General features: G+C 58.3%; 1 protein-coding gene across 5 annotated transcripts in view; it reads left to right on the top strand.

The window, feature by feature from the left end:
• Window positions 1-1,372: 1,372 nt before the first annotated feature.
• Window positions 1,373-23,493, top strand: part of ARHGAP8 (Rho GTPase activating protein 8) — a 63,964-nt gene continuing 41,843 nt past the window's right edge. For 2 of the 5 annotated variants that reach the window (XM_058741047.1, XM_058741046.1), the window contains exons 1-3: window positions 1,373-1,447; window positions 15,039-15,157; window positions 17,890-18,033. In XM_058741047.1, coding sequence (XP_058597030.1) covers window positions 15,121-15,157; window positions 17,890-18,033 — 181 coding nt within the window. In that variant the 5' untranslated portion in view covers window positions 1,373-1,447; window positions 15,039-15,120. The remainder of the gene's footprint in view (window positions 1,448-15,038; window positions 15,158-17,889; window positions 18,034-23,493) is intronic. The other 3 variants (XM_058741052.1, XM_058741048.1, XM_058741050.1) reach the window with 2 other exon arrangements.

Genomic DNA, 23,493 nt, shown 5'->3' with positions numbered 1-23,493 from the left:
CACCGTCCGTGCAAAGCGGCCTGTCCCTCCCCACTCCTCCTTTCCCCAGAAGAGAGGGAGGGGGGCACGGGAGTTGGGGCAAGGCAGGGTCTCAGGAAAGGGTCCTGTGGATGCTGTGTTGGGGCAGATCAAAGGGGCCAGGGCACAGCAGGGAGAGGCTGCTGCCCTGAGCCACGTGACAGGTGCTGGTGGCCTGAGCTATTTGGGACGGTGTGGGGGACAGAAGTGGCGGCACCATCGTAAATTTTGAAGTCGGAACTCTCGGGGCTTGCCCGGGGGAGCACGTATGGGATGTGAGAGCTGGAGGGGAGCCAAGGGTGACCCCAAGGGTTTGGACAGCGCCGGTGGGGAGTGAGCTAGGAAGCCCAGGAGAGGACTTGAGCCGCCGCTCAGGTCTCCACATGCAGATGTCAGGTGGGCAGTGACAGACGGGACTCTGGTCAGGAGATATGGGTTAGGGACCATCAGGGTATGGACCACGTGGAAAGCAGGAGGCTGGATGAGATCAGCAGGAGGCTGGAACGTAGGTGAAAAGGGGGTGAAGATTCGGCCCCCGGGGGCTGGACCTTCAGAAATCAGGGAGATGGGGCAGGGGGCAGAGGGGAGACTTTGTGGTGCAGCTGGAAAGGAAGTGCTCCCCGAATCAGAATGCAGTGACGCTGGAGGACCAGGCATCCTCTCGCCTGGGGCCCTGGGCACCTCTGGGCGTCTCTGGGTCCCAGCCTGGGCCTTCCTGATTCTATGACCCCTGCTTCAGGGCAGGGACAGTAACTGCTCCCACGGGAGGAAAGGCAGCACTTGGCCCTGAATGACCCTTTGGGAGCCCCAAGTCTTGGTCACACTGCCTCCTCCAGGAAGTCCTCCGGGCTCCTCCGCTTGGGTCAGGGCCGTCTCTGGGATTGCCCAGCCGCTGTCTCCGTGGAGTTCTGAGCCCAGCGTGGGGTCCCCGCCGCAGTCCCCGGAAGGCAGTCCGGGCCCAGAAGACGCTTTGGGAGATTTTGTGGAACGTTTCCTCTGAGCTCCTCGTAAATCTCCCCGCACCGCTCCTCACTGTGCACATCCCTGAAGCGGAGAAGCGGATCAGCGAGGAAAGTGCCTGCCCCAGGGTGGGTGCCCGAGGGGCTTGACCCAGGCAGGACTGGGGGGGGGGGGGGCGCCCGGGGGGGCGCCCCGCGTGCAAGGCTATAGGGGCTTCGAGCTCGCGGCGCCGCCCCTCCCGCCCCGCCCCCGAGGCGGGGCCACCTGTCCGGCCCCCTCCCGGCCCCGCGGAGACCCGGCTGACCCCGCCCCCCTCCCCCGGGAGCCCGCGCCCCAGGAATGCGGCGGCGGCGCGCGGCCAGGGGCGGGGCGAGGGGCGGGCCCGGCGTGGGGGCCGCTTCCGGGGCGGGGCCAGGTGAGTGGGCCGCACGGCGGAGCCCAGGTGAGGCGCCGGCCGGGCCGTAGGCAGGTAAGGCCCCGTGTCCGCGGGAGGGAGTCCGCCTGTGCCTCGCGTGGGGACGCCACGCGGGCTCTGAGGGTGTGAGGCGGCGGCCGGACGGGGAGGGAGCTCAGGTGGGCGCGGCCACTCGTGACCCGGGCCAACCCAGCCGCCCCGCCCCGGCCGGCGGGGGTGCCTGCCCCTCACCGCCCCACCCCCACCCCCACCCCCACCCCTGGTTTTCTTGGAGCGCGCTCCTCCACCCCTCCCTGCACCCCTCCCTCCCCGCCTCTCCTCCCTCCTCGCCTCTCTTCCCCCTCCCCTCCCCTCCTCCCCCTCCCCTCCCCTCCTCCCCCTCCCCTCCTCTCCTCCCCCTCCCCGCCTCTCCTCCTCCTCCCCGCCCCGCACCCCTCCTTCCCGGCCCCCCTCCTTCCCTCCCTCTTCCTCCTCCTGCACCCCCTCGCCTTCTAGCCCTGCACCCCTCCCTCTCTGCTCCCCGCTTCTCCTCCCCCTCCTTGCCCAGCACCCCTTCCTCCCTGCTCCCCGCCTTCCTGCCTTCCTCCTCCTCTCCCTTTTCCTCTGTCTCCTCCTCCTTGCCCCCCCCCCCCGCACCCTCCCTCCCCAGGTCTCCCCCACTTTTGTGTTTCCGTCTGGATAGGCTGTCTCAGTTCACACTTGCCGCCCCCCCTTTTTCCTTCCCTAATTCGGGTTCTCCCATGACGCAGGGTGGCACTTCAGGCACATCAGCCCCCCCTCACACCGAAGCAGGGAGGTGGGGGGCATCTTTCCACTTCCCAGATGAGAAAACAGAGGCAACTCCAGGCCGCTGGCCGGGCTGCTGGCTGGGTCAGCAGGGAGGATAGAAGCCAGAATTAGTGGGCCAGAAACAGATCCCCTGCCGGTCAGCCTCCGGAACCGGTTAGGGGAGAGGTCTTGGCTGCTTTCACTGTTCTCAGCCCCTGGCATCGGCCGGCCTGAGAATTCGCAGGGTCACTGACAGCAGCACTGGCTTGGGGGTCCCCGCTGCCTCGGGAGGTGTGTGAAGGGTGGTGGCTAAGGTCCCCGGAGAAGGCCCCGCGGAATCCTCAGGAAGCGGGACACAGGGCAGGGCTTCCTGTGAGTCCTAGTTTGGTGGGGTGGGCACATGGCCTTGGCTGTCTGGCCACCACAGACTTTGAGGTTTTGTTCGCGTCAGAGGCTGGGCGGGTTCCAGAGAGCGCTGTGCTGTGCTCCGCTCCAGCGTGTCTGTGAAAGGCAGTGTTGACATTTGTCCAGGTAGAAACTCAAAATTTAAATTAAGACTCAACAGTAAACCTCCTTTGGGTGGTTTCTGTTGGCACTTTGGGGACCTTGTTTGTGAGTTCCTCCTTTAATCCAACGCTGTGGGGGGGCAGGGGCGAACAGGGACCCAGGGTACTGGCCCGAGCCCAGCTACTCTGTGTGGACAGCCATCTATCTCCACAGTCCCTGCCCACAGGGGACCCAGAGGGAGGCCAGTGGCTAGTGGGAGGTCAGGAAGGGCATCCTGGAGGAGGCAGCCATCGAACTGGAAGATGGATGGGAGGTGGGCAGGAAGGTATGCATGTTGAGGTCACCCAGAGGGTGGGGGATAATTCACCTGTAAGCTGGGGTGGAAATGCCTGTGGGGTTACCATAGGTGGAGCCATCAGGAATTTACTTGGAAAACGTCACTGGAGTCATTGGAAGGTGACCTCAGCGAGGTGCTTTGAGGTCTGGACGCTGACTTGATGAGACATCCTGTGGACCAATGGCATCTCCCTACTAAGCTGGTTCCAGGCCAAGTCAGTTGTGGGCGCTTCAGTTAAAGAGGGGACAGTAAGAGCTCGGACCACCCGGATGTCCCCCGGGGTGCTTGTCTTTCCCCCCACCCAAGAACCCATCCCATTCCTTGATTCTAACCCTCTTTCAGGGATGGGGAAACTGAGGCAAGGAGGCTCGGGCGCCTTTCCGAGGTCGCAGGGCCAGTGAGTGAGTGGAGAGCCAGCATTGATGCCCGCTGTGCTGTGGCTCCTTCCAGGGCACTGAGGTCTGCCTTCGTGGTGGGGACAGTCAGAGTCGGCCGGTGACTGCCCTTCCGATCTCGAGGAAATCGGCATGGCGATGCAAGAATGATGTGTTCAGTTTTTCAGATACATTGTTAAACGTTTCCCTCAATCCTTAAGTGAAAACCGATGCCCAGAGAACACCCGCCGGGTGTATCCAGAGGCTCCCCGGGCCTCCTGGGGCACATTTGAGGGGAGCCCTTCCCGGTCCGGTACTGGGTGGGGACGGCCTGGAGGATGCCCGGTGTGGGGCTCTTGCAAGTGACGTACCGCTCCTGAGTCCTGCCCCAGCGACCTCACGCGGAGGCCCCGGGTGCAGTCCAAGTTTCCGGGTCCCTGGAAGGCTGGAGACCCGGCTGGGTCATGGTCACCGTTTGCTGACCTCTCAAACGGGCTGCGTCAGCAGGCTGCCCTGCGGCCCAGCGGGAGTACGTGGGCACTCAGTGGGGGTCGGGTGCTCAGCCTGACTCCCCCACCTCCTTGACCCCCGGCCGTGTGGCCTGCAGCTGCCAACCAGAGCCGTAGCCGCCCTGTGCCCTGGTGTCCCATTTGCAAAATACAGACAGTGTTATTAGCTACTCGTGGGGTCGTCGGGGTTGTTAATTTGTGGGAAGCGCCTCCCAACACCTTTGTAAGTGTCAGTATCCGTTCTGCCCACTGAGCGCGGGGAAAGCAGGAAGGGCGAGCTTGTGTGGAACCCGGTCCTGCCCTTGGCCGAGGGGCGGAGCGGTTCTTTCTTCAGTGACGCTGGACAGAGCCGAGCCGTGAGTTAGCCCGGTGACTGTCCATCAGAAGGAACTGGTTTGGCAGGTCAGGAGTCCAGAAACTGCAGGGGAGCTGTCCCCTCCCTTCCCCCACTCAGGGTCAAATTAAAACCAGCCAAGAAAACGCGGGCGGGCGGGAGGTAGGCTGTCTGGGCTGGCACCGTTTGTTATCTTCAGGAGAGCTTTGGTGGTTGAAGCCGGGGAGGATTTTGAACCAGCGGGCGTGGGTGGGGCTTCTAGAAATTGCCTCCTTTTTTTTTTTTTTTTTTTTTTTAACGTTTATTCATTTTTGAGAGACCGAGAGTGAGCAGGGGAGGGGCAGAGAGAGGGAATCCGAAGCAGGCTCCAGGCTCTGAGCTGTCGGCACAGAGCCCGACGAGGGGCTCGAACCCACAAACGGTGAGATCGTGACCTGAGCCGAAGTTGGACGCTTAACCGCCTGAGCCACCCAGGCGCCCCTGGGAATTGCTTCTCCTTTGGACCTTGTTCTCCGCTAAGTTCTTGCTGCTTCTGAGGCTCCCGTAACTCCCAGGTCACCAGCTTCGGTTCTGTGCTGTTACAACACCTTGCGTTCTTTATTCATTTGTGTTTTCTTATTTATGGAGAACGTCAGATATTCAGAAGTAAGCAGGATCCCAGCGTCAACCACGGCCACGCTGCAGCCAAGCCTGGCCTAGGCTCCCCCTACCTGGGACCTCCAACCCACTCCCCACAACCTACTCACCTCCTGTCTCCCTTTCTTACTCGTGTGTTATTGTAAAGCAGTCCCCAGGTCTCAGACTCCGTAAATATTCCAGTATGAATCCCCTTTTTCTTTCTTTTTTTTTTTTTTTAATTTTTTTTTTCAACGTTTTTTATTTATTTTTTGGGACAGAGAGAGACAGAGCATGAACGGGGAGGAGCAGAGAGAGAGGGAGACACAGAATCGGAAACAGGCTCCAGGCTCCGAGCCATCAGCCCAGAGCCCGATGCGGGGCTCGAACTCACAGACTGTGAGATCGTGACCTGGCTGAAGTCGGACGCCCAACCGACTGCGCCACCCAGGCGCCCCTGAATCCCCTTTTTCAACACGAACACAGAACTGGTGTGGCACTGAAAACAACTAATACAGGGACGCCCGGCTGGCTCAGTCGTGGAGTGTGCGACTCTTGATCTCAGGGTTGTGAGTTCGATCCCCACGCTGGGTGTAGAGATGACTTAAAAATAAAATCCTAGGGGCGCCTGGGGGGCTCAGTCAGTTGAGCGTCCGACTTCGGCTCAGGTCACGATCGCGCAGTTCTTGAGTTCGAGCCCCGCGTCGGGCTCTGTGCCGACAGCTCAGAGTCTGGAGCTGCTTCGGATTCTGTGTCTCCTCTCTCTGCCCCTCCCCCGCTCATGCTTTGTCTCACTCTATTTCTCAAAGATAAATCAATGTAAAAAAAAAATTTTTTTTTAAATCCTAAAAAAAAAAAAAACCAATTAGCATAATTCCATAATATCCGACGGCCAGTTAGTATGTGGATTCCCATTTGCCTCAAATATCTTTTTTTGTTGTTGTTGTTGTTTTTTAAATCAGGATCCTGATAAGGTCCATGCATTTTGCCGGTTAATCGGACTTGGGAGGCACCTGACCCCCCTCTTTCCACGTGTTCTGTGCTTTGCTGCCGCATCCACAGTGACCATTACAATGCGTGTGGCTCTGAAGGCACCGACCCTTCAGCGTGACATCTTTCATTTGAGGCTCGTTGAGGTGTTGTGCCCACTGCACAGATCAGGAAGTGGGAGCTGAGGGGAGCTGACTGGCCCCACTGAGGTGGTACCACGAGGAGGGATGAGCCCGACTGGAACACGTCCCTGTGACTGTCCCTGCTGCTCATGGCGGCTGGAGCAGGGACTGGTGGCCACCCGTACGGAGGGGCCCCTGGATGGGGGCCCAGGGGGATCAGAACCAGGCCCCTGGCCCTGGGAGGTAGGGTGGCCTGACCTTCCCCTCGGACCCGGGGACTTTTTCCTCCGGCCACAGTGAGGCCAAGTCTTTATTTGACCTGGCAAACAGTAGCCGCGTCTTTAATAGAGAGGTATCTGAAGGTGGAGGGTGGGTTTAGTGGGGCCCCGTGGATCCCACTTCAGTTTCCAAGGAGCAGCAGGTAGCTTTGAATTCAGATTGTATTATTATTATGATTATTTTATTTTAAATTTTTTAATCTTTATTTATTTTTGAAAGAGAGACAACATGTGAGCAGGGGAGGAGCAGAGAGAGAGGAGACACAGAATCGGAAGCAGGCGCCAGGCTCCGAGCCGTCAGCACAGAGCCCGACGCGGGGCTCGAACTCATGAATCGTGAGATCATGACCTGAGCTGAAGTCGGATGCTTCACCGACTGAGCCACCCAGGCGCCCCTATTATTATTTTAAAGAAGTTTTTAAAAAAAGGTTTTATTTTTAAGTAATCTCTCCACCCAGCTTGGGGTTTGAACTGATAACCCTGAGATCAAGAGTCTCATGCTCTATGAGCATGAGCTGGCCAGGCGCCCCCAGATTGAATTATTAAATTGCATTTGAGCCAGTGGTGATCGTGGCGAACCACTTATGGATCGCTTATTCCCTGCAGGGGCCGTGTGTTCCGGGTAGCTGAGACAGCACGTGTAAAGGCCCGGAGGCAGGCACAGCTTGATGTGTTTGGGAGCAGCCTCGGAGACACTTGAGGCCTCTGTGGCTGGAGCAAGGAAGGTGGGGTCGCTGCAGAGGTGGCGTGAGAGGGTGGCGGGCCCAGGCGCGAAGAGCCGGTCTTTCAGGTGCTTTGCAGGAGTTTGAATGTTCTTCCAAGAACTGCAGGCAGGTGGTGCTCAGAGGGCGTCAGGAGAGGTGTGGATTGGGCCGTCGGGGTGTTCAAGTACAGCACTTGGTGGGGGAGGTCTGGGTGGTTTGAGGGTGGGGAGCACGGGACTGAACACCCCTTAGGAGAGGTGAGGGCCCATGGTCCCCTCACCCTGAAGGTCTGAGTTGTATGATGGAGATTATGACAGAGACCCCCACTGTGTCTCCAGGGACAGAGCAACCTGGATGGCGGAGAATGGAGTGAGTGAGGTGGGTAGTGGGAGTGATCTTGGGTTGTTGGTAAGACCAGGCCAAGGAGGCCTTGAATGCTGGACTCTGTTGTGTGCCCTTTGTGTGTTCTCTTGTTCAACAGATACTCCCGGCTCCTGCTGCGTCCCTCCCCCTGGGCTGGGGTGAGCCCCCCACGGCCCTGGCTGTCGGTGAACACGTGGTGACGGGTCAAGGACAGGACGTGTGGTGCAGGCTGATGAGGGCTGTGATGGAGCTGGGGGCTGCCAGAGCCCAGAGGAAGCCCCTCTCCCAGCCTGGGGTGGGCAGGCAAGCAAAGCATCAGGACGCTGTGGATGAAGAGAAAGCCCAATTCTCAACGGGCCCAAAAAGTCAAGGCGGGGGGATATATTGGCCCATGTAGCTGAAATGGTATGGCAGTAGCGTGGAGATCAGGTATGGCTGGCTCAAGGTTTGGCAGTTCTCTGCCTTTTTTATATGGGCCTCTGGATCTTCAGTGGGAAGTGAGTTGGCTGCAGGCATTCCAGGCCTCTTCTGGCTCTTTGGAGAGAGACTTCTCCAGCGCTCCTCTCTTGAGATCTCTCTCAGAAGCATCTGGAAATCTTCCCGGTGCCTCATGGGCCTGAACAAACCCACCCCTGAGACCAGAGAAATTGCCATGTGCCGATTGGCTCAGGCTTGGTTTCCCCCACAAACCTTTGAGAAGGGAGACAGGATTACTCTGAGGTAATCAGGCCACCCCACAGGGTCCTGCAGGTGATGGCATATGCCCGAGTGAGACTGAGTGAGCACGTGGGTAACCCCAGGCAGGGCGACAGGAATGCTGGGGAGGGAGCAGCCTTGTCTGTCCAGAGGCTGTGGGAGCAGCCGAGTCTTGACGTTGGCGACGAGAGGCATGGGAGGGATGGGTGGCCCCAGTGGTCCCTTGGCCCTTTCAGAGCACCAGACTTCGCTGGGACTTGTGGGCAGGCTTCTGGCAAGGTCGTGCAGCCGGTCACAGCTTCTTTGGATTCTGCTGCTGCTGGTGTCCCACCTGGGCACCCTGCACAGGCTGTAGTGACCTCTGGCCCGGCTACCTGCACAAATGGTCGGCACAGGCCTTCCTGCTGGTGTCAGGGACCCAGTGCTGTCTGGGAAGAAGAGTGGGTAGCGGGGCGGGGGGGGGGGGGGGTCTGAGTTCATGAATTTGGGGCATGGCTGAAACAAAGGGCAAAAATTACTTTTTGCAGGGTACCCTTAGAGAGCCCGGAATCCCAACTCAGCAGTGACCCCCTCCCAGCCACGAGCGAGGGCTCCTACCCCCTTGGGTGTGCCAGCTCCTTTCTCCCCGGGCCTTGGGGCCTGTGAAATACGGGGTTAGGGGCCCTCCGCTCCTCCCCGAGCCCTTTAGCAGAACCCCTTTTCTGAGACACAAGCCCCCTCCTCCCCGAGCCCTTCCTCTGTGCGCCCCGCACAGGACCACACCACTCGAATTCAGTGTGGTGCTAATTTGCCCGGGGTTGGTACGTGTTAAGTCGTAGCTACCGCCTTAAGATAATTGCTGGGAGGGTCTATTTGTGAAATGGGCAAGTATATTTTTATAGCAACAAACCATTTTGCTGTGAATTATAAACAGATGAGTTCGGTGGTTTGAAATCTCTTTCGCATAGGATCCAGGTTGCCACGTGCCTGCTCTGGTCCACCCTCTCCAGCCGGCGCAGCACCCCCGCCCCGGCCGCCCCAGCCCCCCCCCATCCCGGCGGGGGCTCCTCCGGGAGCCCGGCTCACAGCTCAGCTTGGCGGGAGTTGAGGTGGGCGGGCTCAGGTGGAGGGTGACGGGCTTGTGCCCCAAAGTCACCGCCGAGGAGAAAGGGTCCATTTGTAGTGTCTGCTTGGAGCTGGGTTCTCGGGATCCCGTTTTAACAAGTCCACACTGCAGCTCGGCCCTCCTGAAACTGATCTGGTGAGGGCGGCCCGTGGTAACATCAGCCTAAGGGCCACAGAAATAGGCACACGTTTGCAGCCGGTGCAGGTTTACGGACGGGGTGAGGGACACTAACCCTGTGGGGGAGTCTGCAGAGGGGGAGTCCTCTAACACGGTCCGAGGATAAAGGGTAAAGAGTATTTGGTCTCTGTCCCGTTTCCTGGCAGGGGGCTCCTGAGAACCCTGGGCACCCTCCTGAGGGCGGTGTCTTTTCTTATTCATAAAGGATCCCTTTTGACCTTGCCTGAGTTCATGCTAATGAGGCGACTCGGCTGGGCCCTCTGATAGCATGGGGATGGGACTGGTGGCCAGAGTAGTATCTCCCCCCCCCCATCCTGATTAGAGGGTTAGAACTTTCAGCCCCACCCCTCAACTTCCAGGGAGGGGCCATCCCCCACGGCCGTGATTCAGCCAGTGATTCAGCCACGCCCGGCTCCCTCGATGGGTAAGGGGTAAAAGCTCTGAAACCGAGAAGCTTCCAGGTTGGTGAGCACATTGATGTGCTGGGAGGGTGGCGCCCCCAGGGTGGGCGGGAGGCTCCGTGCACATCCCCCTCTCCAGCGCTCGCCCTGTGCGGCTCCTGTTTGCCTGGTCCTGAGTCGTATCCCGTTCCGCGAGCCTGTGACCATAAGTGAAGCACTTTCCTGAGTTTGTGAATTGTTCTACTGAATTGCTGAACCTGAATGGGGGTTGTGGGAACCCCCGAACTTGTAGCCAAGTCAGACACAAGTGCAACAGCCTGGGAACCTGGGACTCGGGACTGGTGTCCGAAATGGGGACAGTCACTGTGGGACTGAGCCATTAACCAGTGGGGTCTGTGCTGACTCCTGGTAGTTTGTGTCAGAACAGGATTGCATTGTAGGACCCCAGTTCATGTCAGAGAATCAGAGAAGCGGTGTTGGAATAACATATTTGTTGTTTGGAGCAAACCTCACGGGGGCGGAAAGAACTTAAAAGGCTCAGGGAAGAGTCTGTGTCAAGGCCCTGGGGTAGGTGGGAGCAGCATGGGGTTTGGGAAAGCCTCAGATGCGCTGGGTTTCTGTGGCCGTAGCCATGGGAGAGAGAGAGGAGAAGGAGGCCCAGGGTGAGGGGCGAGGGTGGAGTCCAAGCTGGACTTAAACCCCAGGCAGTGGGGCCTTATCCTCTATGCCCCTGTTTTCTTGTTAGTAAGGCAGGGATAGAAATGCCTTTCCTTCATTCAGCGTCCCTTCCTTGCAAGACTCCAGGCGCCCAGAGCAAAGTCCCATTAAACGATAATTTTCAAAAAAGGCAGAAAACCCTGACTGTCCTACTGATGGAAAAATGAACACAGTTAAAGATTTTATTTAACTTATGAGGGAACCAGGCACACGCTGTCACTGGTCGAAAGGATCCGAAGTACAGAGGCACTTGCAGATCGGGAGGATCGAAATGAAAATGGAGGCGATTTGGGGCATTTTGGGGGAGGAGGGCGGGGAAGGGAGAGAAGTCCACCAGACAGGATGGAATTTGCACGTCTGTAGGCGAGAATTATTCGTGTTGCTCTCAGCCGACAGCAGTTTGCAGTTGTAAACTAGCTCCCAGGGGTGGGGTCAACCCCAAAGGGTGTTCTCTGTTCTGGACAAGGTGTAGTTTTCCATCAAGGCACAGGTTTGCTCACACGGCTACGAGAAGGCACCTGCGAGGACTGGTCGTAAATGCCAGGAGGACTGGTCGTAAATGCCAGGGGGGCCGTTTGTAGCGTGAGATTCAAATAACAGTTCAAGACACTTGATGAGGAGGGGGCGGGGTCCTGTTGCAGACACCAGCCGAGGATTCCTGGTTGAATCCTGGCCCGACACAGAGCAACACCTTGAACTTCCTGAAAACAACAACGAGACTGAATTAACTGTGGTTGGGGCGGGGTGATGGAATGTGCCAGTGGTTGCTTTCCTCTTTGCATTTAAAAAAGTTTGGTTGACGATTTCCCACCAAATGTGGAGTCATTCTGGTTCTAGGCTGGAGTCAGGAGTCCTGGTTTTAAGATCCAGCTCTCCACTGACTTGCTGTGTGACTGGGGGCAAGTCCCTCACCCTCTCTGGGCCTCAGTTTTCTTGCTGTACAGTGAGAGTTGATGGCACAGTATGTTCACTGTGGTCCTGCCTTGTGTCACTGTTTTGTGATTCTTTAAAGTTTATTTTTTTGTGTTTATTTTTGAGAGAGAGAGAGAGCGAGAGCGTGGGGCAGGGGCAGAGAGGGAGGGAGACACAGAATCCGAAGCAGGGTCCAGGCTCCCACTGTCAGCACAGAGCCCGACGCGGGGCTTCAATTCACGAACCCCGAGATGATGAGCTGAGCTGAAATCAAGAGTCAGACGCTTAACCAGTTGAACCACCCAGGCACTCCTTTATGTTGTAGTCTTGAGGCGGAAGTTGTTCTCTGAAAAAAACCTGTTTGCTCTTAAGGTCTTCACCTGATTAGATGAGGCCCACCCCCCATTACGGTGCATCATCTGTTTTATGCAGGGTCAGCTGATTGTAAACGTTAACGACATCTACAAATACCTCCAAGGCAGCATCTGAGCTAGTGTTTGACCAACAACTGGGCACCAATGGCCAGACAAGTTGACACGTAAAATCAACCATCACAAGGCCAATGGGACCAGACTCACCGTGGTGCCAGAGCCCTCTGCCCCCCTGGATGCCCAGCCAGCCAGTCGGCAGCGTTTGGGCTCCTGGACCTGGAAAGACAGGCCACCTGTGCCTGGCGGCCTTCCTGAGGAACCCCTGGGCTCCTGAGCAACAGCACTGAGGATGGGCTTCCTTCCCCTGCCCTGGCCGCACTCCGGTCCTGTGTGGGGTGGGGTCCCACCGACGGCCTGCAGCGGAGGGGTGTGGAGGGTTGGGGGAGGCCTCTGGTGCAAGCCAGCCTGTGGAGCACTCTGGGATGGTGGGGAGAGCCTGGGTTTCTTTTCCAGTGTAGGATTACGGTCGGGGGGGGTGGGGGGTGGGCAGCTCACAGGGCTCCCCCTCCCCCAGAGTAGCTGTTGCCACAAGGCACCGATTATGTGCGACGAGCCCACCATCTGGGCGTACAGACTTTAAAACAAATACAGCTGCCTGTGCATTTGGAGATAGGGGATCGGGGTAAAGGTTTTGAGCCTGTAAGGGAAAAAAGGAGTAAATATTACTCTGCTTTAACCGAAGCAGACTCTGGAGGAAACACAGAGCCTTCTTGCCTTTGGGAGCTTTGAACTCCCGACTCCGCCTCGCCAGGACTTCCAGATGTGCTGCGTCGCAGGGAGGCCTTTCCCCACGGGCAGTGGAGGAGGAAGAGGCCTGGGTCCGCTCTGGCTGTTCCCCCTGGTGGTTGGTGCCCCCTGTGAGGCTTTGAAGCAGGAATGTTCCAGAAGGATTCTCCTCCCCTGGGTCGGGTGGGTCCCTCAAGAGGCGCCTCCAGAAGATTGCTTTCAAGCTGTTTGTCTGGCTTGTAACGGGCTTACCATCCCAGGCTAGCCCACGAAAGGGGCGGGTGGGACTCTGGGGTGGGGACAGGGTGGCCCCCTTCCGTCATCGGACATCAGGGAGCCCCTCTTGCCTGTTGGAAAAGTGGAATGACAGGGTGGCGGTGCGTCCCCCCCACAAGGCTGGGTTTTCCCCCGCCCCAGGCAGCAACGGCCCTTGGCATCCCTGTGCCCGGCCGCCAGCCTGGTTGGGTGGCCCAGGGACGAATGACTAACCTGAGGAGAGTTCTCGTCTCACCAGGCTTCCTGGCCACCGCTCCTCGCAGACCAGCTGCCGTGGCCGCGCCCAGAGTGAGGGCGCAGGCGACTGAGTTTCTTTCCTCAGTTTCTCTGCCAGCAGCAGGGCCTCTCAGCCAGGCCCGGTGTCCCCCTCCTGTCCTCCCAGGTCCCCAGCCAGCTGCCTCCGGCTTGGGGAGAGCTGGACTGAGAAGAGGGCCCGGCGTTCCTGACGCGCACAGAGTGGGCCTTGGGGTCCGGGTCGGGCGGTGCGGGGCCTCCCCTGCCTGGTGCTCTGTGCACCCCGTTCCTGCCAGGGAGCAAGCCCGATCCCCCGTGTGCACCCCGGCCCCGACCGGCTGGCTGTGCGGCTGTCACCCCATCTACCTTCCCTGCCCTCAGAAGCCGTGGCCTCCAGGGTCAGGTGACCTCAGGAGTCAGTGTCGTGGCTCCCAGAAGTGGGAAAGGGGGAGAGCCTAGGCGCACGCGCCAGGGAGAAGCTGTGAGGAGCCCGGAGCAAGTGGAGGCACCCTGGGGCTGACTCGGGCCTGTGTGCACAGCCCCTTGGCCTCAGTTTTGTTCTCTGGCAAATGGGGACAGTGGCCTTTCTCAGCGTGAGGGGGCCGGGCAAGGGCAGCATTCCAGCTTCCTAACTCCCATCTACGTTGTTTTTTTAAGTGTTTGTTTATTTATTTATTATGAGAGAGAGAGCCAGGGGAGGGCAGGGGGGGCAGAGAGAGAGAGAGAGAGAGAGAGAGAGAGTGAGGGGCGGGGGGGGGGGAGGGGGAGAGAATCCCAAGCAGGTTCTGCACGCTCAGCATAGAGTCCGACGGGGGGTTCCATCCCACACATGTGGGATCATGACCCGAGCCGAAATCAAGAGTTGGACGCTGAACCGACTGAGGCAAGCAGCCGCCCCTACAGCTGTTTCTTGGTCACAGTTGTCCAGAGTGCAGAAACTGGTCAGAAGAGAACACACACGTGCGTGATCCAGAAACTTGTGCCGTTCGTTACGGAGTCGCTGTCTCTCTCTCTACCCCTCCCCCACTCATTCTCTCCCCACCCCCCAAAAATGAATAAACGTCAAAAAGTTAAAAAAAAAAAAAAAAGTGACAGGTTGTCTGTAACCCAAACCAGCTTACGCGGAAGAGAGGATTTATGGGATCTTTGCATTCAGGTGCAGCTGGATCCAGGCGCATAGTGTTTTAGGGACTGTTTCTCTATCTCGCTGTGTCTTCTGCCTTTGGCTTCATTTTTTCAAGTTCCGGGTGGTGACCTTTGGTGGTTCCAGGCCCATGTCCTCCAGCTTTGGGCACAGCAGGACACATTTAAGAAGTATCTCTTCTCAGGAGTGCCCGGGTAGCTCAGTCTTTGTTAAGCGTCCGACTCTCGATTTTAGCTCAGGTCATGATCTCACGGTGCGTGAGTTAGAGCCACACGCTGGGCTCTGAGCTGGGAGCCTGCTTGGGATTCTCTCTCTCCCTCGCTCTCTGCCTGTCCCCCACTGTGTGCCCCCCCCCCTCAAAATAAATAAACTAAGAAAAAAAGAAGTATTCTCAGGAGCTTCGATAGAAGTCTCAGAGTTCACTCTGGTTGGAACAGCAGGGGGCATGTGGTCACTCCTGAGCCCATCTCCGCGGCTCAGGGAATTTGGTGCCGTGACTGGCCAGGCAAAGACCCCTGGTTCTGTCCTCGGTGCCCAAAGTGGAGCTTCCTTCAACATTGCACAGGCTGTGTGTGCACATGGTGTGCACACGGACTCACTCTGCACATGTGGACGTACGTGCATGTGTGCGTGTGTGGGGGAAAGCCGGTGATTACCGGCAGGGGCGGGGGGGGGCGGGATGCCGGTGGCCAAGAGGACACCTGTCCGCTCTGTCCAGCCAGGAACCCCCCGCCCGTGTGACTGCAGGCCTGGACTCTGCATAGCATGTGTCCCCAGCATCGTCCTGTCGTGCACATGGCGTAGGCAGCGGGGGCCGGGGAGGCTGTGCCCTGGCGTTCGCTTGAAGGGTGTTTCCTTCATTCCTTGAGCCCTCGTGTGCACGTGTGTGTTCAATGTCCCCGGGTTCCGTGTGCTTCTCCCTCAGGGTGTCGGAAGGACCCCGTGCCCGGACCCCTGAGAGGTGGCATCGGGGCCGTGTGCTGGGCCACCCTGGAGAGCAGCAGAACATGTCCCAGCCGGACCTGGAGGAGCTGGCCGAAATAGGTAAGCGCGTTCTCCTTCCAGCCTCGTCCCGCGAGGAGGCCGTTGGCGGATGTTTGCTCTAAACAGATACTGACACGCTTACGTGGCTGGAAAAGTCTAGCCCTGTAAGAAGGGCTTGGCGAGGTTGTCCTTCTCCCTCATCTGGGGTCTTACCCCTTCCCCACCCCCGTTAGCCCCAGGTAGTGACTTTTCATCTTTCCAGGGTTCTTTTGTGCAAATTCGGGTGAGCCCCTCTGAGATGGGGCCACCTTCCTGGGTTGTTATGAGGCTCAGATGGGATAACCTCCTCATTCACTGCTTGAGGCTACCCGCCAGGGTGCCAGCGTCCACATCCCCATCTTACAGACAAGCAAACTGAGGCCCGGGGTGACTGGAACACACGGCTGAGGGCACCCCGTGACAGGGGCCAAGCTGCGGGGAGGGCCTCTGCATAGACCCACCCCTTGGCGGTTTGGTTAACATCGCGTGTGCACGTGTTTCCGCGCGAGGCTGTTCCTGCTACGCGCACTGGGGCCAGGCCCCCCCCCCCCCCCCCCCGTTCGTCTCCCTCTAGTGCACACCTGTCCTCAAGGTTCGCAATAACCCGGAGTGGCTCCCGAGGATCCGCCGAAGGCCCGTGGCCCTGAAAGAAATGACTTTCCGTTCTGCGATGCAGCATCAGTGCATCACGCCCGATGCTGCGGGGAGCCTTGGCTGCATCTGCCTGTGCTGCTTGATTCGGGCTCCCGGGAGCCCGCCATTAATTACGCCTTCCGGTTTGCTCCCCTTGCTGCTTTAAGGCGTGCGGCACAGTAAAGCATCTCTCGCTTGGGTCCATACGGGGGCAGGACAGTGAGCCCGATGTCAGCGGTGTGGTTAGGGATGCGGGAAGAGCATCCCTGTTTCCTCCGTCCGCTGCCTTCCTTAAGATGGTCCGGTCTGTTCTGCCTCCTCACGTTTCCTTATGGCCGGGCCCCCGTGTGCTGAACTGTTGTTTTCGGTTTTTTACGGAGGTGAAATTAACATGGCATAAAAGGAGCCATCGTGAAGTATTTAGCTCATGCATAACGTGTAGTGTATCCACCTGTCAGAACATTTGCTTCGCCCCAAAAGGAAACCCCACACCCCATTGGGCAGTCACTCCTTCCCTCGGCCCCGGGCAGGCATCAGTCTGCTTTCTGACTCCGTGGATTTATCCGTCCCGGCACTTCGCGAAAATGGAATCCCGCATCCTGTGGCCTGGCTTCTTCAACGTAGCCTAATATTTTCAGGGCGGTCTGTATCGTGGCGCAGGTCAGTACGACGTTCCTCTTGCGGCCAAATAGTACTGCCCCGCGTGGGCAGCCCACACTGTGTCCACTCATCCACGGACGGACACGTGGCCGGGGCCACTTTCCGGCTGTTGTGAAGGGTGCTGCTGTGACCTCGGTGCGCACTTGTATTTGTTAGAATTCCCGTTTCCAGTTCTCTGGGGCGCACCGTTGCCTACGACTCGCTTTAACATCGTACACGGCTCGCATGTCAGCGTGCTTCCGGCAGCCGTCTTCCCTCCGTGTCTCTTCTCTTAGCAGGACCCCAGGCATCGGGTGGAGGGCCCACCCTGATCCAGTGTGACTTCATCTGAACTAATTTCCTCTCTACAGGCACTGTTTCCACATAAGGTCACACCGTGAGCTTCCAGGCAGACGTGAATCTCGGAGCAACGCTCTTCCACCCAGTACATCTGGGGACCACAGTTTGCTCTCACCCGAAATTTGAAGGCCCCATTCTGTTTCCCGTTGGAAACACCTCCGTCTTGATTTGTTGTATACAAAGGAACCTCACCTACTAAAATTAAACCGGGAGACAGCACTCCTTTCTACTTCGAGGCACAGTGACCCCCTTCTGCCCTCAACCCAGCCACGATTTCCTGCCGGCTGCCTGGATCCACATTTTCCAGGAGGGCCTGGGTTGGAATTTGGAGTTGGGAAATCAAGTGCAAATCCACACTCCACTGCCAATGAGCATTATGACCTTGGGCAACTCATTCCCTGTCTCTGAGCCTCAGTTTCCACTCCTGTCAGCGTGGAGGACAGTATTCGCCCCCAGGTCTCATCTTATCCCTCCATGGTTGTGCCCACTGAGCAGACGCATAGTGGGTGCACAGGAGGGGTGGGTGCATAGTGGGCGCAAAGCAGAGATGGGGCATGGTGGGTGCACACCGAGCAGACACATAGTGGGTCCACAGGAGAGGTGGGTGCCCACTGAGCAGACGCACAGTGAGTGCACAGGAGGGGAGGGTGTGCACCGAGCAGACGCACAGTGGGTGCACAGGAGGGGAGGGTGCACACTGAGCAGACGCACAGTGGGTCCACAGGAGAGGTGGGTGCCCACTGAGCAGATGCATGGTGGGTGCCCACTGAGCAGATGCATAGTGGGTGCACAGGAGGGGAGGGTGTGCACCGAGCAGACGCACAGTGGGTGCACAGGAGGGGAGGGTGCGCACTGAGCAGACACACAGTGGGTGCACAGGAGGGGAGGGTGCGCACTGAGCAGACGCACAGTGGGTGCACAGGAGGGGAGGGTGCACACTGAGCAGACGCATAGTGGGTGCACAACAGATGGGCGCACAGTAGGTATACGCTGAGCAGATGCACAGTGGATGCACTCGAGGCGTGGTGACTGTCCTATGAAGAGACGCCGGGAGGCTCCCTCGTTGCCCATCTTTCTCAAGAGGACAGCTGACTTCCTGTAATCCTCATTGTCTGCCACAGAGCTGCAGAGGGACGAAGAGAAGGCGGCCGCCCTGAGCATAGCGAGAAAGCCCTTGGTGGTGCCCACACCTGGCCAGGACCCCGCGCTCAGCGTGAATCACCCCTTCTACGACGTGGCCAGACACGGTATCCTGCAGGTGGCAGGTAGGTTGCAGCTGGGTGGTCCCAGGATTCCCGGCAGGTGCCAGCGTTTCCGTGGGCCCCGTGGGGTGGGGGGCGGGTTCATCGGGCTGCCTCCCCGTTGCCTCCCTCCCTCTCCTTGGCGTTGTTAACCAAGGGCAGTGCTGTGCTGCTTCCTCAAAGGGAACAAACACCTGTCCGGACGGAGAAGACGAGCCTCCCCTATGGCCAGCGGCGGGGCTGGGGGAATGTGTTGCATCGCTATGACCAGGCGCGAGGGGATCGGGGCTGCTTGGTGTGTTTCTCACGTGGGCAGCGTGTGGGTTGATAACGTGGAGAGACGGGTGAGAGGAGGTTTATCGTAGGGATTGGCTCTCTCGCGACCGTGGAGCCAGAGAGGTCCCAGGGTCTGCCTTCAGCAAGCTCTGGAGATCCGGGAGCGCCGGGGGCCCCTGTCCGCGGGCTGGAGAAAGTGGATCTCCCGGCTCAAGCACAGAGCAGATTCGCCCTGTGCCCCTTGTTCTGTCGAGGCCCCCGCCCGCGCTGGGGAGGGTGCCCTTCCTCACTCCGTTCAAACGCCGCTCTCCTGTGCAAACACCCTCACGGACACGCCGAGAAGGAACGTCTTCCCAGCCGCCTTGGGCCTCCCTTAGCCCAGTCGAGGTGACACGTGGAGTTAGCCACTGCAGGCGCGGACCCTGACACCTCACTGCTGCACTAAGATCCGTAAACATTAGCTCCTGTCCCCACCGAGCTGGAATCTTGTCAAGGAAAGAGGAATGGTTTGCAGCAGTTGGAGGCCCCGGAGGCACAGATGGGCGTCCTTTGTGCACACTCAGCTTGGAGAGATGAGGAGAGGGTGGGGGTTGGACAGGTGGTCAACCGTTTGAAGCCCCAGGTGTTCCGTCTGGAGAACCTTTAAGGTTTAGGTAGCAGGGGGGTTGCCTGGGCAGCTCAGTCGGTGAAGCATCCAACTTTGGCTCAGGTCATGATCTCACGGTTCATGAATTTGAGCCCCACGTCGGGCTCTGTGCTGACAGCTCAGAGCCTGGAGCCTGTTTCGGATTCTGTGTCCCCCCTCTCTCTCTCTACCCCTCCCCCAACACCGGACCCAGTGTGGGAGCACAGACCAGGTACCCACCAAAGGAAGGCAGGAAATAGAGTTATTTTTCCTGAGAACAAAACATACATTATTGGTATGCAATGGGTTATTTTTACTTTTTAATTTCTTAAATTTCATTTTATTTATTTTTTAGGGAGGGAGCATGAGCAGGGGAGGGGGCAGAGGGACAGAGAGTATCTTAAGCAGGTTCCACACTCAGCCCGGAGCCTGACGTGGGGCTCGATCCTACAACCTTGGGGCCGTGACCTGAGCTGAAATCAAGTCAGACACCCAACTGACTGAGCCACCCAGGGGCCCTGCAGTGGGTTATTTTTAAATGAATGAATAAAAATTTTTAAATCTCCTCTTTTAGGTTTCTAGTATGGTCAACCTCTATAGAAACAACCCACTCTTTTTTTTTTTTTTTTTTTTTAAAGCCTTTTGAGGCCCTTCGTAGCCTTAAGAGTATCAACAGGTTCTGCAGCCTGAAAGCTGTCTAGGTGAACGTCCCTCATACACCTGGCAAGAATGTGTGTCCCAGGATCGGGCAGCGTGTTCTGTGTGTTTCAGCGACGTCCCGTTGATTGACGGCGTCCAGACCTTCTGTGTCCTTATACTTCCATCAGCTGTCGACTGAGGAGTGTTCAAAGCGCCCACGACCGAAACGTGTCCGTTTCTGCCCTTGGTTCTGTCCACTCGTTCCGTGGGTCTTGATGCTTTGGTTTTAGGGGCGGGTCCACTTCGGATTGCGAGGTCTTCTTGACGTGTTGTTGACCTTCGTGTTCCTACACGCCCTCCTTTACCAACGGCCGTGCGCCCGTGTTGGTGACTCCTCGCCTACATGTCTGACGTTAATCTAGCCGGGACAGCCGCACCAGCTTTCGCCTTATTGGCGTTGGTAGATACGCCTTCTCCATGCTTTTCCCTTCAGCCTGTCCCAGTCTCTCTCTTTTTTTTTTTTAAGTTTATTTATTTTGAGAGAGAGCCTGCACGGGCAGGGGAGAGGCAGAGAGAGAGAGAGAGAGAGAGAGAGGGAATCCCAAGCAGGCTCTGCACTGTCAGCACAGAGCCCGACGTGGGGCTTGAACTCATGAACCGCGAGATCATGACCTGAGCCGAAATCAAAAGTTGGCTGCTTAACCGACTGAGCCACCCGGGCGCCCCTAACCTGTCCCAGTCTTTACAAATGAAGCCCATCGCATACAGACCGCTTCCCATTAGATCTTTTTGTACTTTTGAGGGTGGCTGCGTAGCGGGAACCGTGTTCTCAGTGCCTCACAGGGTGTGCTCAGGAGTTCGCACTTGGTCCTGGTGGCTCTGGGGAGCCTGAGGCGGAGGAGTGGGGCTCGTGGTTTAGAGCGACCCTTCTTGCCGCGGTGTGGAGGGTACTGATGGCAGCCGCAGGGGGGCCCAGCGGGAGCCAGGACAGAGGGCCGAGCCTGTGCTGTGGCGGTGGCGTGGAGAAGAGGGGATGACTTTGAGAGAGATTTTCAAGGTCCGCCTGGAGGACAAGCAGAAACCTACCTGGGAAGGGTTTGCCGCACGGTAGGGTGAGGTTTCCAGGGGTGTAGGAGATTGAATCAAGAGACGGGGGCCCTGGGAAGTAAGTTGGGGGTCATTGCTCTTTTTAATTATTTTTTTAGGTTTATTTATTTTTGAGAGAGAGACAGAGTGAGCAGGGGAGGGGCAGAGAGAGAGAGAGAGAGAGAGAGCATCCCAAGCAAGTTCTGTGCTGTCAGCACAGAGCCCGACACCGGGCTCGAACCCACGAACCCTGAGATCGTGCCCTGAGCCAAAGTCTGACGCTCAACCGACTGAGCCACCCAGGAGCCCCTGATTTCAGTATTTTAAGTGGTCACCGTCTGGAGCTTAGTCGGGGGCCGGGCTGTGAGCCCAGGGGGAGATTAACCTGGTGGAGAGTGGGGTGGGCAGGGGGAAGGTTGGAGCCAGAGCAGCAGAGAGGCTGGAGATGTGATCCAGAGACACAGAGGAGGCGAGTGGCAGAGAAGAGGAGGACAGGAGGATCTGGTTCCACTGGGTGACAGGTCACCACCCCACACCCAGATCTTTGCCCCCAGGTTAGACCCCAGCCAGGCTTCCCTGCAGGATGCAGAAAAATGGGTCTTCGCATTTCCTTCCTCTCTGCAAAAAGATGAGCAGCCCTGAAACAGACACCCAAGGAGACGAACTCCCAAATCACTCCCGGTTAGATGGCCACTGCCTTTATTATGCATTTTAATCGTCCTTCACGCGGAGCGGATGACGGATCGTCTGGAGCGCGTTCCGGGCGATGGCTCTGGGAAGCATTTCTTTATTCATAAACTGGGCCTCTCCCGCCTTGGAGACAGTGAGCGATGCTGTGTTGTGCACAGCGAGGGGAGGGGTAGGGGTCATGAATTACACTGAGGCCTCGGAGAATCTGCATCTTATTGATGGTTTTCATTTCCTTGCACATTATATCACTTTGAAGCCCGTTTTCGATACGCTGGCCCGTGTTACCAGAGAACGACGAAGGGGTGTTTACTCATATTGACTGATGTCATTAATGCAGATGCCGCCTTGACTGCTTAATAAGCAGGATCCCGGACGTCCCGGGGATGCCTCAGGGCTGCCGCGCAGGCGTGCACGCGGGAGGCCTCCCTGCTGCCACTGTGGGGTCCTCAGGGGCAGAGGACCCCGTGCAGGCCGGGGGTCAGCCAGCCGCAAGCGTGGACCCGGCCCCGATGCTCGCGTGGCCTCTCCGGGCCTCAGGTTCCTCTTCTGTAAACGAAACAGCACACCTGGAGGCACCCGGCGTCAGGCCTGGCACGTGGTAACGGGTCGCATTTATTGAGCACTGACTACGTGCCGGTGCAGAGAGGCTGGTGTGGGGCTGCCCGGCTGTGGGGGGCAGGGACTCTGTCCCCAGGGCCAGGGCCGGCCTGTGCCTCCCTCCCTCGCTTTTTGTTCACTTCTTATGATGGAAATTTTCCGAAGCGTCAGCTGTGGAGAGAGCGGTATAAGGGACCCAGGTTGTTTGCCATTGCACCTGCCGTGAGAGTTTGTTCAATCTGATCAATGCTGTGGGCGTAGTTTGGCGGGACGTTTGGAAGTCTACTGATACGAAAAGAAAATGCTGGGGCACCCTGGTGGCTCAGTCAGTTAAGCATCCGACCCTTGATTTCCGCTCAGCTCAGGATCTCACGGGTTCGTGAGTTCCAGCCCCGCGTTGGGCTCTGTGCTGACGGTGCGGAGCCTGCTTGGGATTGTCTCTCTTCCTCTCTTTCTCTCTCTCTAAATAAGCAAACAAACATTAAAAAGGAAAAGAAAAAGTTAAGTTAGTTGCCTTTTTGGTTTTGAGGAGAGGAGAAGGCCTTCCATAGTAACTCAGCATCTTGCAAGTTGAGGAACCTCGCACAGTAAGTGTTCGTGATGAGTGAGGGAGCCATTCAGTGGTTTATACAAGCAGGAGGCCCCCACAGGGCAAGGACCCGGGCCGGATGCAGGCGCCGGCCTCCCAGCCCCTCCCCGCGTCTTTGCCTCAGTGCCGTGCCCGTGCCCGCGCCCGCGTCGTGCGCCGCCCAGGGAAGCTTCTCACCCTTGTTCGCAGATGGCGGACGGCAGGGGCTCACGCTGCATGGCCGAACTGAGTCCAGACTCCTCGGCTGGGGATTCATCCTTCTGACCTTGACCTGCCCTGTCTCTGCACACCCCCCTGCCCTCTGGGCCCGCTGACCCGAGCTGGCCAGCAAGGGGCCAGTCAGCAGCCACGGGCCCGGGAGCAGGGACAGGCCGTGAGCCCCTCCCGCCCTCCTCGACAAACCAGGGAACGCGTGGTCTGGGGAGGGCTCTGGGGTCTGATGGAGACCCGCTGTGTTCTGGCCTGGCCCGGAGGGTTGGGGTCCCTGGACACCAAGTCCCTTGGGTTTTCCAGGAGCCTGAGTTCACACTTCTTGCCCGGAATTTCCTGCTGTTCACCCTGGGCCCTGGGGTGGCCTTGCTGCGCCCCTGTGTGGCGGGGCCTCTGGTCCCTGTGCCTGTCCCCCCTGCTCCTCTGTGAGGCTCTGCCCTGCCTGGCATTGAGCTCTGCTCTGCTCCTGTCTCTTGCTTCTCGCCGTCTTGGGTGGGGGCATTCTGCTTCCTGCCTCTTCTCAGGCTCAGTGGTGCCCAAGTGTCACCCACCAGGACCCTCTGTGGATCTTGACTGGGTGGCTTTGGTGGGGGGAGCTCACTCTTCCCTGGGATCCACCGGCCTGGGCAGCTGTCCCTCGTGCCCACAGGCCCCCTGGCCCCGCGTCCGCTCCCAGGCCATCATCACTCTGCACCAGGGACCTTCCGTCCTTGATGCTGTCTCAGCGGTTGTCCGTAGCTGTGCCCGGCGCTCCCCTCTTGGCCCTGCCCCT

This window comes from Neofelis nebulosa, chromosome 8 (assembly GCF_028018385.1).
Source record: "Neofelis nebulosa isolate mNeoNeb1 chromosome 8, mNeoNeb1.pri, whole genome shotgun sequence".
Classification (NCBI taxonomy): Eukaryota; Metazoa; Chordata; class Mammalia; order Carnivora; family Felidae; genus Neofelis; species Neofelis nebulosa.
The sequence above is the reverse complement of the archived record's forward strand: the minus strand, read 5'-3'. Positions and strand labels throughout refer to the sequence as shown.